Source organism: Phyllobates terribilis, unplaced genomic scaffold, assembly GCF_046119375.1.
Source record: "Phyllobates terribilis strain yellow unplaced genomic scaffold, ASM4611937v1 Scaffold_2__4_contigs__length_985480577, whole genome shotgun sequence".
NCBI lineage: Eukaryota > Metazoa > Chordata > Amphibia > Anura > Dendrobatidae > Phyllobates > Phyllobates terribilis.
In genome coordinates, this window is record NW_027362762.1 from 679111773 (window position 1) to 679129364 (window position 17592).

Consider the following 17592-nt stretch of genomic DNA (forward strand, 5'->3'; position numbering starts at 1 on the left):
TCGCATGATCCCTGCAGCCAATCAGTGTTGGCTCCACTCTTCCCTCCTTCACACAAATCAATACATCCAGAGAAAGTGAGAGAGCAACTGTAGCTTTATTTTCCCATAGATTTGTTGATTTCGCCAAAGGAGTAAAGAGTGGAGCCAACGCTGATTGTTATGTCAGACAATCCCCAATGTCACATGATCCCCAGAATAGACAGTACCAACACCGCTGGAACGGCTGTTATGTTCAGCAACTTAGAACTAAGGAATAGGAGGGAAAAGCTGTCCCTGCACTGCGACTCAGCTCAACCCTACGCTGGGGATCCTCTAGGCCGAGCATTACCAGGAAATCTCCTGTGAAAAGCCTTAATTAGCCTTGAGGCTGAGATGTCCTCCGCCTTCACCTAGGAATTATCCTCGGGGCCGAAACCTCTCCAGGACACAAGATACTGTAATCTCCCTCTATGCCACCTGGAATCCAAAATGCGAGAAATCTCAAATTCACCGTCCTCATCAACAAGAGGAACAGTAGGCTTCACCTGCTTATCAAGCATGTTCGCCTTCTTGAGTAACGACACATGAAACAAAGAATTAATCCGCCAGGACGAGGGAATGTCCAACCTCACCGCTGCAGAGTTGCCAATCTGAACCAGTTTGAAAGGACCCACAAATTTAGGTCCCAGTTTTTTAGAAGGAATTTTCAAACGAAGATTCCTAGAGGGCAACCAAACCATATCCCCAACAGCAAACAAGGACTCCTTTCTTTTTTTGTCAAAATACCTTTTTGATCTCCTGTTAGCCTCTTTAAGGTTCAGGCGTACACTGGTCCAAACCCTCTCCAAATCACCAGAAAAATTGTCCTCCTCCGGTACAGCAGCCCCAACTTTGGAAAATGGACCAAAAGATGGATACCTGCCAGTACAACAAAACAAAGGAGAACAACCAGCCGAGGAAGAAGTATGATTATTAAGGGCAAACTCCGCAAGTGGTAGAAATTCTGACCACATTTCCTGATTGTCTGCCACAAAACATCTCAACAACTGCTCGACATCCTGGTTCTTCCTTTTAGTCTGTCCATTGGACTCTGGATGATACCCCTACGAGAATGACAAATTAATTTTCAAACTGTCACAAAAAGCACGCCAAAAGAGAGCCACAAACTGTGGTCCTCTATCGGAAACAATGTCCGTGGGAACACCATGGAGCCTGACAATCTCCTTCACAAAAGCCTTAGCAAGAGTCTTGGCGCAAGGTAACTTGTTGAACGGAACCACATGACACATTTTACTAAACCGGTCCACAACAACCCAGATGACAGAAAAACCCTCCAATAAAGGCAGATCGGTGATCAAATCCATGGCAAGGTGCGTCCATGGTGAACTAGGAATTTCCAAGGGGCACAGCAACCCCGCAGCCAGAGCGTGAGAGGCCTTCGACCTAGCCCACACAGAACACTGACGCACCCACTTGATGACTTTCCTTTGCCAACCTGGCCACCAGAAACTCCGACCGATAGACTTCCTAGTTTCCGAAATCCCTGGGTGACCCACCAACCGAGACTCATGACATTCAACAAACAACGCTCTCCTCAAGGCTCTGGGCACAAACAATTTACCACACGGAGTGTTAGTTGGTGCCGCACTCTGAGCTCCTAGGATGCTATTCTCCAACTCAGAATCCAATGCGGCCACCACCACCCCTCTCTGCAAAGTGCACTCCTACATCTCAGCATTCACCACTGGAGAGAAACTACGAGACAAAGCGCCAGCCTTAACAGTCTTTGTCCCCGGGGCAAAGGTTACGGAAAAATTGAACCAGGCAAAAAACAGTGCCCACCTAGCCTGACGGGCATTCAAACGTTTAGCTGCGTCCACAAAAGTCAAATTCTTATGATCAGTGAAAACATGTATAGGATGTTGAGCCCCCTCCAAAAAATGTCGCCAATGCTCGAACGTGAGTTTAATAGCCAACAACTCACGATTCCCAACATCATAGTTGAGCTCTGTCTCGGAAAATTTTTTGGAAAAGAAAGCATAGGGATGCACCCCATCTTCACCCTCCTGGGACAGAACTGCCCCTACGCCTATAGATGAGGCATCCACCTCAACCAAAAATGGCTTGGTCTCATCCGTCTGGATAAGATCAGGAGCAGAGCTGAACCTCTCCTTGAGATACTCAAAAGCTTCAATAGCCTCAGTGAACCATTGGACTGTGTTAGCACCCTTCTTGGTGAGATCAGTAATGGGTTTAGCGATGACAGAGAAATTCTTTATGAATTTCCTGTAATATAATAATAATATAGTAATCTTTATTTTTATATAGCGCTAACATATTCCGCAGCGCTTTCCATACATTATCGTCACTGTCCCCATGGGGGCTCACAATCTAGATTCCCTATCAGTATGTCTTTGGAGTGTGGGAGGAAACCAGAGAACCTGGAGGAAACCCACGCAAACACGGGGAGAACATACAAACTCCTTGCAGATGTTGTCCTTGGTGGGATTTGAACCCAGGACCCCAGCGCTGCAATGTAATAATTGGCAAACCCCAAAAACCTCTGTATGGACTTCAAACTCTCAGGCCTCGGCCCCTCCAGCACAGCCTGAACTTTCACCTGGTCCATCTCAAAACCAACACAAGAGACAAAGTAACCCAAAAAACTAATTTTCTGGACAGCAAACTGACACTTCTCCAATTTAGCAAAGAGTGTGTTATCTCTCAGTATCTGAAGAACTTCGCGGACTCTCTGCCAATGAGACTCAAGATCCGATGAATAAATCAAAATGTCATCCAGATAAACCATAACACTCCTACTGATCAAGGGTCTCAGAATGTCATTGATGAAATTTTGAAAAAATGCAGGGGCGTTAGTAAGCCCGAAAGGCATCACCAAACACTCAAAATGACCTTCCGGGGTGTTAAAAGCTGTCTTCCATTCATCTCAGTCCTTCACCCGCAGCAAATTATATGTCCCACGAAGGTCAATCTTAGAAAACCATTTAGCTCTGGTCAATTGGTTAAACAAATCCGGAATAAGTGGTAACGGATAAGGATTGCGCACAGTGATCTTATTAATCTCTCGAAAATCCAGACATGGCCTAAGACCCCTATCCTTCTTTTTGACAAAAAAGAACCCAACCGCCACAGGAGACTTAGAGGGTCTTATGTGATCTGCAGCTAAACTAGTCTAAAGGTATTCTTTCAAAGCCTCCCTCTCGGGAATTGTCAGATTAAACAACCAACTCTTAGGGAGCTTAGCATCAGGGACGAAGTCTATAGCGCAATCGTAATCTCTATGAGGTGGAAAAGCTTTCGACTCCACCTCCGAAAAAACCCTCCAAAAATCTTGAATGTGTTCAGGTAACTCCCCCTTCACAACAGCCGCAATGTGAACATTACAACACTTACCATAACACCCCTGACCCCAGGATCTTATGGAACCAGACGACCAGTCCAGCTAAGGATTATGCACTTTTAACCAGGGCAACCCCAGGACGACCGGGGAAGGCAACTTAGCAAGTACAAATAAGTCAATCTGCTCCTTATGTTCCATATTCGTAGTAAGTGGAAACCCAGTGACCTTTCGAAGAATGCTCCCATGCTCCAGGGGTACAGGGGAGTATTATCAATCGCCACCACAGGAAAAGGAGACGACAAAGGTTCAGAACCAAACTTATACTTTTCAAGCAATTGTTGATCAATCAAATTAAGTGCAGAACCACAATCCAGCATAACCTGAAACTCAATCGGACGACCTGACAGGTAGTATTACCAGGTAAAAAACACCCCAGCAGAACGTAAAAACGCAAGGCGAACAGTATTGTTATTTCTACTGACCATTTTTTTTTCTTCCCTTAAGCGAACCTCGCATTGCTTTAAAAAATGATCAGCCTTACCGCAATACAAGAAAAGTCCCTCAGAGAACCTCCTGTCCCTCTCCTTGGAACGGGATGACATTGCCCCAACCTGCATAGGTTCCCTAGTGTCGGAAGGAATATCGTGAGAAATAGAATCCAGCAATACAGGAAACTTCTCCTCATTCTGTCTGGCCCTCAACCTTCTATCCACACGGATAGCTAACTGCATGGCAACTTGCAGAGTATCAGGTGCAGGGAATGCAATGAGCAAATCTTTAACCCTTTCACTCCAGCCTGCCAGAAACTGAAACTTGAGTGCAGGGTCGTTCCACCTGACCTCTGCAGACCATCGTCTGAACAGGGTGCAATAACTCTCAGCATCAAGAGAACCCTGTTTCAGACGCCTCAGCTGATGTAACCCGATCAGGATCATCATACAGAAAATGGCATCAAATAATGCCTCCACAGACATCAAACAATGATCATCAGGAGACAAGGAAAACGCCCAGATTTGAGTTTTTTTACGCAATAGAGATATAATAATCCCCACATGCGGTAGTTCACTCCCAGAAGATCTAGGTCTGAGCCAAAAATACAACAAACAAGCATTTTTAAATGAAAAAAAATCCTGTCGTTTCCCCGAGAAACACTCAGGTAATCGTACCTTAGGTTCTTCATAGCGTTCTGCAGGGTATTTGCTCACATACTGCTGAAGACCGGCAACCTCCAGAGTCAACCCTTGCAAGCATTGAGCAAGCTCCTGGATGGTACTCATACTGAAGAAAACCCAGGGAGAGGAGAGGAGAAAAAAAAGAGAGAAACCCCCCCCCTTTTTTTTTTTTTTAAACGGAGCTGGACATACTGTTATGTTCTGCAACTTAGAACTAAGGAATAGGAGGGAAAAGCTGTCCCTGCACTGAGACTCAGCTTAACCCTACGCTGGGGTGGGTGCCCTATTCCTTGTGAATAGCCCACCAAAACTCCTGCACTGAACTCAAACGAAGATCTGAAGGAAGGGAAAGGGGTCCCTAAAAGATCTAAGGACTGGGATCAAAAACAGGAGACCTCCTAACAGAAAAGTTAGTTGCAGAAATGAAGATTAAAGGGAACAAAACTGGTGGAACAAGAAGTCCCAGGATATCAATTGTCCAAAGCACAAAGAACTAAAGGCAACTTAGCCAGAACACAAGCGTAACAACACTGATGTCCAGCGGGGAATGGGAGACAGGTGCTGAGTAATAAAGAGTGAAGAGATCACGCGACCAAGACAACCAGCACCAGAGGAGAAGACTAGAAGCCAGCAAACCATAACAAGATGGCCGACAATAAAACAACATAGATTCTAACAACGGCGCCTGCACCGGAGGTGTTTATAGGTGTTATTATTTTACTGGGGGGAAACATGGGATTGAGAAGGGCTGTCTGAGTAGTGGACAACCCCTTTAAGTCATATGAGATTGAATAATGCAAAAGTATCACTTGGATTATTTTACAGTTGAGCACAATCAACAAAATAGAAAATATGTCTGCCTGGGTCCTTACAGTATATAGATTAAATTTAATTTAAATAGGTTCTCATCTCTATTTATTAAAAACATGTGCACAGACAGAAAGCAGGTTGTCCAATCTTTTAGTTAGCATTAGTGTTGAGCATTCCGATACTGAAATATCGGGTATCGGCCGATATTCGCGGTATCGGAATTCCGATACTTAATTCTGATACTTTTACAATATCGAATACCGGAATCGGAAGTTCCCATAATGCCTGCGCTCTGCAGTGTCTCTGAACGATGACAAGCTGGGTGGCAGCGCTCAGCTGCGATCCAGCCTGTCATCAGAATGCCATCCCAGCGTGGGAGAATTCTCTTGATTGTTTAAAAGCCGGCGGGCGGTAAAAAGCCGCCGGCTTTTAAACAATCACACAGCACCATACTGCTTCCCCGCAGCCTCCCACCCCGATCCTCCGCTCCCCTCGCCACCTCCCATCCCGATCGTAAGTTAGGACCGGGCGGGGAGCGCAGCACCAAGGAGCGGGGAGCGAAGGACCCGGGCGGGGAAGCAGGCAGTGAAAAGACTTCACCGCCGGCTTTCCCGTTCTGTGCTGCGCTTTCCCGCCGGTTATTTCAAATGAACAGCTGAGGTATCAGGTGATGCCGATCAGCTGTTCATTTGAAGTAGCCGCGGTGCCCTCGGAGGGTTCATGTGAGTTCATGCTTGACTGCATGAACTCACATGAACTTTCCCACGGTCGCACAGGTCAGCCTCACCTCCCAGACCCATCATGATTGGTGTGTGTGGGTGTCTGTGCGATGTCTGCGGGTGTGTGCGGTGTCTGTGCGATGTCTGCGGGTGTGTGCGGTGTCTGTGCGATGTCTGCGGGTGTGTGCGGTGTCTGTGCGATGTCTGCGGGTGTGTGCACGGTGTCTGTGCGATGTCTGCGGGTGTGTGCACGGTGTCTGTGCGATGTGTGCGGGTGTGCGCGTGCAGGCAGACATAGGCCGATGTGACACTACTACTCCCATCGGCCTATGTCTGTCCCCCGTCCACTCGTGCCAGCAGGATCAGCTTGATGGGAGCAGTAGTTCCCATCAGCCTGATCCTGCTATATAAATTGCCCTACTGTGTCCCCAATAAATTTTAAATACATGTCATTGGTGGCCAGTGGTTACCTGCAATAAATTAGTTCATACATTACCTGTCCCCGCCAATCGCCACCTAAAATAAAGTAAAAAATAAAAAACTACACCTATACTCACCTAGACACCTAATTCCCCGAAGCCATCGATCTCCTGTAATAAAATATAAAATAATAAACCACAACCTTATCCTTACCCCTCCGTAGTAGTCCACGAGTGTCCCAAGAAGATCTCCAGTTCAGAGCAGCCACATAGAATGTGACCGCTCTGAACCGCTGCCGCCGCTAGAATGACGGGGCCGTAAAGCAGCCCCGTCATTGCATAAGCGGGTTCACCGGAGTTCAGGCAGCGCTGCTCCGGTTAGCTGCTTTACGGCCCCGCTGTATCGTGAGAAATTCCCACGGTACAGCAGTGCCGTAAAGGAGGTCTCCGGAGCTGCGCTGCCTGAATGCACTCCAGTGACCTCAGTCAGGGGCTCCCGCTGCCGGGAGCGGACGTGTTCCCGGCAGTGTGAGCTTACAGCAGCCATGCACAGCTGTCACCATCTCCAGATGTGACAGCTGTGCATGGGAGATCAGCGCAGGAACGTGGACAGGTAACTTTTTTTTTAGTAAACTAAGAATTAAATAAAATGGTGTATTTTATTTCAAATAAATTATTTTTTTCTGGGTGTAGTGTGTTTTTTCTTTTTAACACTTTGTAGGTTAGTAATGGGGGTGTCTTATAGACGCCCATCATTACTAACCTGGGCTTCATGGCAGCTGGCGCTGACATGAACCCCAGCCCTATTACCCCCTGCCACCGCACCAGGGCAGCGTGGAAGAGCGAGGCTAAGTGCCAGAATTGGCGCATCCTATGGATGCGCCATTTCTGGGGCGGCTGACGGCTGGTGTTTCTAGCCTGGGAGGGGGCCAATATTCATGGCAGCCTTCCTGGGCTATTAATATCAGCCCCCAGCTGTCTGCCTAGCCTTTGCTAGCTATTAAAATAGGGGGGACCCCACGTCATGTTTTGGGGGGGGGGTCACCCATTTTAATAGTTGGTAAAGGCTAGGTATTCAGCTGGGGGCTGATATTAGTAGTCTGGGAAGCTCCGTGGGTATTACCCCCTTCCCAGGCTTCAAACATCTGCCCCAGCCGTCTGCTTAACCTCCGCTAGAGACTAAAATTATGGGGGATCCCACGCCAATTTTTTTTTTAAATAAATCCTTTATTTTAACACTAAATGACATTTGAGGAGTTAATAAAGATGCAGTCCCTAAATTATTATTTATTTTTTAATTAATTTTTCCCCAAAATTTTGACGTTGGCTTTGCCATATTTTTGTATGCCAGCCAGGTACAGCATCCAGCTTCTATGAACGCGCCATTTTCCGGGGTGGCTGCAGACTGCAATTTGCAGCGGGGGGGGGCCCAGAAAGCTTGGGTCTCCCTGCACTGCAGATTCCATCCCCCAGCTGCCTAGTTGTACCTGGCTGGACACAAAAATAGGGAGAAGCCCCACGTATTTTTTTTTTAAATTATTTCATGAAATTCATGAAATAATAAAGAAAAAAAGGGCTTCCCTATATTGTTGTGTCCGGCCAGGTACAAATAGGCATCTGGTGGTTGGGGGCAGCCCGTTCCTGCCTGCTGTACCTGGCTGGACACAAATATAATGCGAAGCCCCACATCAATTTTTTTTTAATTATTTCAGGAAATTCATGAAATAATTAAAAAAAAATTGATGTGGGGCTTCGCCCTATATTTGTGTCCAGCCAGGTACAGCAGGCAGGAACGGGCTGCCCCCAACCACCAGCTGCCTATTTGTACCTGGCCGGACACAACAATATAGGGAAGCCCTTTTTTTCTTAATTATTTCATGAATTTCATGAAATAATTTAAAAAAAAAATACGTGGGGCTTCGCCCTATTTTTGTGTCCAGCCAGGTACAACTAGGCAGCTGGGGGCTGGAATCCGCAGCGCAGGGAGGCCCAAGCTTTCTGGGTCCCCCCCGCTGCAAATTGCAGTCCGCAGCCGCCCCGGAAAATGGCGCGTTCATAGAACCGCCATCTTCTGGCGCTGTACCCAACTCATCCAGGGCCCTGGTGCGGTGGCTCACTGGGTAATAAAGGGGTTAAGGCCAGCTTGGCATTATCAGCTGGCCCTAAGCCCGAAATTCATGGGGTCACGCCAATATTAGACATGACCACCATGAATTTCTAGTAAAGTATTTAAAAAAAACACAACACCCAGAATAAAGTCCTTTAATTGAAATAAACACACAATTCTTTATTGTTCTAAATTAAACCATACTTACCGTCACGCCCATTCCAGCTGAAGCCAACGATCTCCTGCAATAAAAGTAAAATAATAAAGCAACCTCATCCTTACCTTTCCATGGTTCCCACGATGGCTCCAGCTCTGCTACATCGAGATGACAGGCTGGACCGCAGCAGAACGCTGCCATCCAGCCTGTCATCCCGCAGACACTGAGAAGCTCAGGCATGCTTGCGCTCCTCAGCGTCTCTCTGTGACGGCATCCAGATGAGCCGACAATGAACTCGGCTCACCTGATGCACGTCACTGACAGCGTGGGAGAATTCTCCTGCACTCAGCGCTTCAGCGTGAGAATTCTCCCACGCTGTCAGTGACGTGCATGTGGTGAGGTCATGTCCAATGAACTCAGCTCACCTCATACACGTCACTGACAGCGTGGGAGAATTCTCCTGCACTCAGCGCTTCAGCGTGAGAATTCTCCCACGCTGTCAGTGACGTGCATGAGGTGAGGTCATGTCCAATGAACTCAGCTCACCTCATACACGTCACTGACAGCGTGGGAGAATTCTCCTGCACTCAGCGCTTCAGCGTGAGAATTCTCCGACGCTGTCAGTGACGTGCATGAGGTGAGCCGAGTTCATTGTCGGCTCATCTGGATGCCGTCACAGAGAGACGCTGAGGAGTGGAAGCATTCCTGCGCATCTCAGTGTCCGCGGGATGACAGGCTGGATGGCAGCGTTCTGCTGCGGTCCAGCCTGTCATCTCGATGTAGCAGAGCTGGAGCCATCGTGGGAACCATGGAAAGGTAAGGATGAGGTTGCTTTATTATTTTACTTTTATTGCAGGAGATCGTTGGCTTCAGCTGGAATGGGCGTGACGGTAAGTACGGTTTAATTTAGAACAATAAAGAATTGTGTGTTTATTTCAATTAAAGGACTTTATTCTGGGTGTTTGTGTTTTTCTTTAACTTTGACTATGGGGTTAGTAATGGGGGTGTCTTATAGACGCCTCTCCATTACTAACCTGGGCTTGATGTCAGCTGGCATTATAAGCTGACATCAACCCCAGCCCTATTACCCCCTGCCACCGCACCAGGGCAGCGTGGAAGAGCGAGGCTAAGTGCCAGAATTGGCGCATCCTATGGATGCGCCATTTCTGGGGCGGCTGACGGCTGGTGTTTCTAGCCTGGGAGGGGGCCAATATTCATGGCTCCCTTCCTGGGCTATTAATATCAGCCCCCAGCTGTCTGCCTAGCCTTTGCTAGCTATTAAATTAGGGGGGACCCCACGTCATTTTTTTTTGGGGGGGGTCCCCCATTTTAATAGCTAGTAAAGGCTAGGTATTCAGCTGGGGGCTGATATTAGTAGCCTGGGAAGCTCCGTGGGTATTAACCCCTTCCCAGGCTTCAAACATCTGCCCCAGCTGTCTGCTTAACCTCCGCTAGAGACTAAAATTAAGGGGAACCCCACACCAATTTTTTTTTAAATAAATCCTTTATTTTAACACTAAATGACAAGTACAGTAATCAACACTGTCACTGTACTTCATATATATGTGACTGACATGTTTCTATCTATCTAATCTATGTATGATTCTCTATTCCTTCTATTCTAAATTGTCGGGTACCGCTGCTGAATTGCCGGCTGGCTTCCTTAAAGAGACGGTGCATGAAAACACTATTATTTTTTTAAATAAATCCTTTACACTAAATGACAAGTACAGTAAGCAGCACTGTCACTGTACTTATTATATATGTGACTGACATGTTTCTATCTATCTAATCTATGTGTGAAGCTCTATTCTTTCTGTTGTAAATTGTCGGGGACCGGTGTATGCGCTGATGAATTGCCGGCTTTTCGCATAATACATTCTACATTATTCTTAGTTGTTTTACTTCATGTAGAATTAACCGACAAGGAAAGAAAGGGTTTATTTTCATTCCGATATTAGTGTCCCATTGACTTGCATTGGTTTCCGGAATCGGCGATATCCGATACTTTTTGAGTATCGGTCCGATCCAATCCGATACGATATTTCCTGATATCGGAAGGTATCGCTCAACACTAGTTAGCATTTAATATACTGACCTTTTATATTCAAGATTTAATTTTAAAATATTTTATTAAATCTCACATTTACTACTGAACTAAAAGAATCACCCACACATCAGTACTTACTTTTACAGAAATCATTGGGTATTTTGGACCATGTGAAGTTTCCCAAACAAGTTATAGTATTTGTGAATCTGTAATCCTGATAGTATCCAGGTCTGCACATGTACTGAACACTTGTGCCAATAAAGTAAGTTGCCATTGTTTTATACTGGAACTGAAGTTGAGCATTATAAAGGTCGGGTGGAGGTTTACAAATGCCTGATAACAAAACAGAAGATAAAATTGATATTGCATTAGTGAAGTCGCACCTGATCCCAGCTCGAGGGCAGACAAGAGTCATCTGGGCACAGATATCTACTCTTATGAATGTGATTATTGTTACAGTTAAGTCATGCATCTAAACAGCTGCATGTCAAACATAGGTTTTACATATGAACTCATCTATACAAAACAGGACATCACAAAACTATACTAGCCTAGCCAAACAATTCTAATAAAGAACTAAGTATCCTGTAGAGCAATCGATTATCACTGGGGGCATTATCTGTTAATGTTGTCCACGTTCTGTCAGACAATGAACAACAATAATAAGCACTTCTTTCGTTTCGCAATGAAGATTACAGATAATGTTTGGCCCTGGCTGTAGTTTGTGAAAAAATAATAAGCCACGCTATGCTCAGTGATTTCTGCGGCTCTGCCAGTGTAGACGGGATGCCACTGAGCTCACTGATTGACTGTCGTGCTGTCAGAAGTAGCAGCGGAGACCCAGTGGTAGACTCTTTGAAGGTGAGTACAGAATAGTTTGTTATTTTTTTAACAAAGTGTAGCCGAAGTAAAATATTATCTGAAAGTGAACAATCCTTTTAAGTTAGAAATTTTAATTAGAGCTCATTTTTGCATCCATTTTTCGTAGGTGCTCTATTCATGTTTTTCAAGAACAGAACATGTAACCATTAAACATCATGGCATGTATGATCAGCTCATTTATCCATGAGTACACAGGATCCCAAATCCAAAGGAAGGCAGTCCACAAAAAGAGGTTGATCCAAACTTCAGATAAAATATCAAGTTTTATTCCATTGATAAAAACATTAATCAAAATAATATCCACATCATTAAAACACTCAGTTAAATCATACTTGGAAAAAGTCCCAAAAAAGTATTCAAGGTCCTAGTTCACATTTGATGATATGGATTCTCTATTGATTAATGTTTTTATTGATGAAATAAATCTTTATATTTTATCTGAAGTGCTAGATCAACCTCTTTTTGTGAACATATAACCATCCATTGTAGTCTATGGCCATGGTCAAGCATTTGATTTTTTTGCAGACTGATTGGTAAATTTACAAATGAAACTCGCCCATTGCAGTGAACGTTTATCAAAGCTTGTTTATGAAGGTGCATAAAAAAATTGATAGCACTTGGATGTCATCCATGTGTCCTCTGTTTTTTATTCTCTATTGGTTAGGAGAAAACTTATTTTTTCAAATGAGAAAAACTGATGTCGCACTTATGGTAAAAACAGACAGACTAAAAACCGATAAAAAATCATTGTTACCTTGTAACACACCAGTCCTCCCCATTTTTGCGGTCTGCAGAAGGATGGAACGGAAGTCCCTCAATCTAATAATTGATGAGTGCCAGCAATCAGTCCCCCTTATCTAACATTTATCACCTATGCTGGATCTATTAGCTTTTATTTTGCTTGACTCATTCCAGATATTTCTTGGATTTGCATGGGATATTTCCATGGCTGTCTTACCTCGGCACTGAGGTGGTTTATAGTTCCATCTTTCATCAAGGGTGCAAGTAATTGAAACTTTACCAATAAGCTGAAATCCTTCATCACAATAATATGTTATAGTATCATTGTAAAGGTATTCATCCAAGTGAGGACTATACCATCCATTTTCTACATATCCAGGATTAGCACATGTTCGAGCTGGAATAGATAAGATAATAAATAAGATAATAAATTAATATATATGTACATCTGTACTGTTAGGTGCAATATACTGTATATATTCACCATCTATGCACAAAGCTATGGAAAAGTATTTGCTATTTGTCACATTTTAATGTTTCAGATCATTCAACTGACGCGCCCCTGGGCCTTCTGTGTCGTGCGGCATCGCGTGCACGGGGGCTTACCCGGAGCCGGATCAGATGGGGGTAGTAGTCTCGTGGCGGTGACCCGGTCCGTGCCCAGGGAGTCAAACTAAGTGGCGAGTCTATTAGCAGTAGATGTTGGATGACTACGCCACCCGTTGAATGCAGCTTTGGAGCTGCCGCTGCAGGGCAGACCGCTGAGGCCGGTGGAAGGATGGTGCAGCGGGGATGGTATAACCCCCAACGGGAGGGGTATGGCCTCAGGGCAGCCGACGTGGATGATGGGGGTAGCAGGAACCACTCAGAGACGATGCGTGTAGTAGTTCAGGGTCTTTACTGGTGACAAAGATAGACCCTCCCGGAGTACTTGCTAGCGATCGGGGCCTGGTCAGTCCTTGAGCAGATGGGATCTCCCCTGGCCAGGCGGAGTTGTAGGCCTTCCCAGCTAACTGTACTCTTCTGGCTACCTTGCTAGAGGCGGGTAAAAGTAGCCCACGTCCCTGAGTGTACCGTGTGGTGCTCACCCGTATGGCCGGTGACTCGGGGCCTTCTAATGGCTTCTGCTCCACGATGGCGGTGCTGGTCCCACGCGTGTGACCGTGCCTTCGGGTTTCTGGGCCAGAGGACCTGCAATCCCCTGCCGGTCGGTTTCTGCTGCTGGGTAAGGATTAGTCCCCACAGCCTCGGACTCCGGGTCCGGTGATAACTTCTCAGTCAGGGCGAGCTCTGCAGCTGCCAGCCCCTAACTCCTTGTAACACTGCTCCCACAGAGCTCCTGTTGTTTCTTCCCATAGCTGCTTCTCTTCTCTGTCTCTACTTCTGGCAGGGCCCAGGAGCTGGGCCCAGCCGGAGCCACAGCTCCCTGTCAGCCCTCCTGGCTGAACTCTCCCTCTGAACTCTCTAACCCTGCCTCAGCCCCAGGTTTATATAGGGGAAGTTCTTCCCCTCCCAGGACTGGGCAGGAGGTGTGGCATGCATAGGATTCCTGACCAAGAGACCTCCCACCTGCTCTCAGACATAACATTGCATTACTGTGGAAACCAGACCCCTGGGGTGCCACATTCCCCCCTAGTGAAATTTAGTACTCCGGGACTAAACATATTTTTTTTAGAAAGACATAACATGGTATAACAATAATAATACAATAAGAAAAACACATAAAGGTGGTCACGGCATGTCCGCAACCGGGTGCAGTCTTTGAAGGAAACAAAGGTGTCCATTTCACCAAAACAGGGGGACGTAACCAGGTAGGGGTCTGTCCTGCCCCGAGTCCTTAACAGTCTTTTAGTCCATCCTGGGTTACGCTCCACTAACTGTACAAAGGATTCCCGGTAAATCCACCAAGGACTCCTATAAATTACTAGAAACACATAATTATTTACAGGATATGGCCGCTCTCAGTCCTCGGCCAGTGGGGATAAGGATTGGCTGCTCACAGTCCTCAGCCTGGTAAGGGATAGGGGATGGCTGCTCACAGTCCTCAGCCTGGTAAGGGATAGGGACACACGGGGAACAATTCACTAATCCCAACGGGGACCATATTTTAATTAGCAGCAGTCCTTGTACCCTAACGGGTAACTATGTACAGCTCTTTATTCACGCTACTTCCCTTCAGTAGCTATGTCCTCTTTGTGCTCCCTCCTGAGGGTAGTCCTCAGACCCGTCCGGGTCCTCTTGGCTTTCCTCGTATTGGTAGTACTGCAGCTCCTCCTCGGTTAGCTGGGTTAGTATCTCTGCGACAGTCCTCCTCCCAGGTGGCCAGGACTTTACCTCCCTTTGGGCTGCCCCGGTTAATTGGGCCACCAGGATGCTCACTTTTTGCTCTTCTGTGAGGGGGTACACCTGGAAGAGGCTATCCAGCTTTTCACTAAAGTCATTCAGGGTATGTGACTCCCCTGAGTATTGGGGTAGCCAGGCTGCTCCCGGGATATAGGGCATGGTAAAAGGCATGACTGCAGCAGCGCTGGCGCTGGCGGGGGTTGAAGCGGTGAAGCTCTCCTCCGTATCCGACATCCTCCTCCCCCCTAGTGGACCGTGGCCTACCTTGCGATGATCCTCTTCCGTAGGCCGTGGCTCCGCAGTGGATCGTCAGGGTCGAGGACCTTCCGTCGCGCTCCTGTGACGTCGGCATCTGCTGGGCTCCTTCCAGGACCTTACGCAACGTCCGGACGTGAGGCGGGGCTTCAGTTCTCGCGCGCTTTCGGAGTCCACGCCCCTCCTCTTCCCACGCGGCGTCTTCAAGATGGCGTCCAACGGCGGGAAAACTCCACGGATGGCGGGAAGAAGGCAGAAGATGGCGCCGGATGGCGGGAAAACTTCGCGGATGGCGGGAAGAAGGTAGAAGATGGCGCCAGATGGCGGGAAGCCTCCACGGATGGCGGGAATCTTCACCACTGGTAAGTTTGAACAGTCTTTTTCAGGCACGCAGTACCCGGTGGTTGCGGGCACGAAATCCTGCCGACTACGCCAAAAGTTGACGCGCCCCTGGGCCTTCTGTGTCGTGCGGCATCGCGTGCACGGGGGCTTACCCGGAGCCGGATCAGATGGGGGTAGTAGTCTCGTGGCGGTGACCCGGTCCGTGCCCAGGGAGTCAAACTAAGTGGCGAGTCTATTAGCAGTAGATGTTGGATGACTACGCCACCCGTTGAATGCAGCTTTGGAGCTGCCGCTGCAGGGCAGACCGGCTGAGGCCGGTGGAAGGATGGTGCAGCGGGGATGGTATAACCCCCAACGGGAGGGGTATGGCCTCAGGGCAGCCGACGTGGATGATGGGGGTAGCAGGAACCACTCAGAGACAATGCGTGTAGTTCAGGGTCTTTACTGGTGACAAAGATAGACCCTCCCGGAGTACTTGCTAGCGATCGGGGCCTGGTCAGTCCTTGAGCAGATGGGATCTCCCCTGGCCAGGCGGAGTTGTAGGCCTTCCCAGCTAACTGTACTCTTCTGGCTACCTTGCTAGAGGCGGGTAAAAGTAGCCCACGTCCCTGAGTGTACCGTGTGGTGCTCACCCGTATGGCCGGTGACTCGGGGCCTTCTAATGGCTTCCGCTCCACGATGGCGGTGCTGGTCCCACGCGTGTGACCGTGCCTTCGGGTTTCTGGGCCAGAGGACCTGCAATCCCCTGCCGGTCGGTTTCTGCTGCTGGGTAAGGATTAGTCCCCACAGCCTCGGACTCCGGGTCCGGTGATAACTTCTCAGTCAGGGCGAACTCTGCAGCTGCCAGCCCCTAACTCCTTGTAACACTGCTCCCACAGAGCTCCTGTTGTTTCTTCCCATAGCTGCTTCTCTTCTCTGTCTCTACTTCTGGCAGGGCCCAGGAGCTGGGCCCAGCCGGAGCCACAGCTCCCTGTCAGCCCTCCTGGCTGAACTCTCCCTCTGAACTCTCTAACCCTGCCTCAGCCCCAGGTTTATATAGGGGAAGTTCTTCCCCTCCCAGGACTGGGCAGGAGGTGTGGCATGCATAGGATTCCTGACCAAGAGACCTCCCACCTGCTCTCAGACATAACATTGCATTACTGTGGAAACCAGACCCCTGGGGTGCCACACAACTAATTTAAATTTCTTCTTACCTCTGTCATTTTAAATTTTTGCACTTTTGTTTTTTACTTCGCGAATTCCAACATCCATAAGTGTTTTTTTTTCTGTCAACATAGCTGTTTAATGACGCGTTGTACTTTTCGAATTATACCATTTACTTTGCCATACATTTTAAACCTGTATTTTTTTAACCTTTTCTTTTTTTTACAGGACAAGGTGTAGTTTTTAAATATTGGAGTACAGATTGCAATTTTTTCAGCGATGCAAGGTGACTGAAAAACTATAATTGTATATGTGAAAGATTGAACTGTTACATATATAATTAAATCAAATATGCTTATTTTGAATATTTTTTTTTTACTTTTTTAATTTTTGGATTGTGAAAAAGGGGTTGATTTAAACTTTTAGATTTTTAAATTTTTATTTTTTATGTTTTTTTTTTAGCCCTCTGCTCGACTTGAATTGTTCACTGCAATACACCATAGGCTTAATACTGTAAAATCAATGACAGACAACCCAAGATTTTGACGCAGGAAGGTGGCTGATGGGCAAGAAAAAGAAAACCTTAATAGGACCTAAACACCACGATTAAGTTCCCACTATGAATTTTTGATGCTGCATGTTTTTACTGCCCAAAATTTCAGCATCTTACAGGTACAGCAAAGTGGATTGGATTGATATAAATCTCATACCCACTGTCCTTTCTTTATGTTGTGAAAACTGACCTGTGATGCATTTTTGAAATCCACAACATGTCAATTTTACTGATGATGTCTTGATTTTCATATCAATTTTACTGATAATATGCAGACATGCTGCAGAAACTCACCATATACTCATTGTGGGAACGTATCCTAAAAGCTTAAAATACTGCTATCAGTGATTAACAGCAGCCTCTAAGGTGTTAAATAGTAGATGTCGGAGTAAGGGCTCAAACAGATGAACGTATAATCCATGCATCCGTGTGTACTCTGTGTGTGCCAACAACTGCACATGGACATATCACAGCCAGTATACCACTGCACAAGACTGATCTTCCATGCAGACCATTGCAGCATGCACTAATTTGGTTTGTCTTACAGACCAGAATAATG

General features: G+C 46.7%; 1 protein-coding gene across 4 annotated transcripts in view; it reads right to left on the reverse strand.

Moving 5' to 3' along the window:
• The window catches only part of LOC141224049 (sushi, von Willebrand factor type A, EGF and pentraxin domain-containing protein 1-like), a 407381-nt gene that overhangs the window by 193626 nt on the left and 196163 nt on the right, over positions 1-17592 (reverse strand). For all 4 annotated transcript variants that reach the window (XM_073666874.1, XM_073666873.1, XM_073666876.1 and 1 more), the window contains 2 exons: positions 12615-12794; positions 10913-11107 (listed from right to left, as the gene is read on the reverse strand). In XM_073666874.1, the coding sequence (XP_073522975.1) occupies positions 10913-11107; positions 12615-12794 (375 nt within the window). The remainder of the gene's footprint in view (positions 1-10912; positions 11108-12614; positions 12795-17592) is intronic.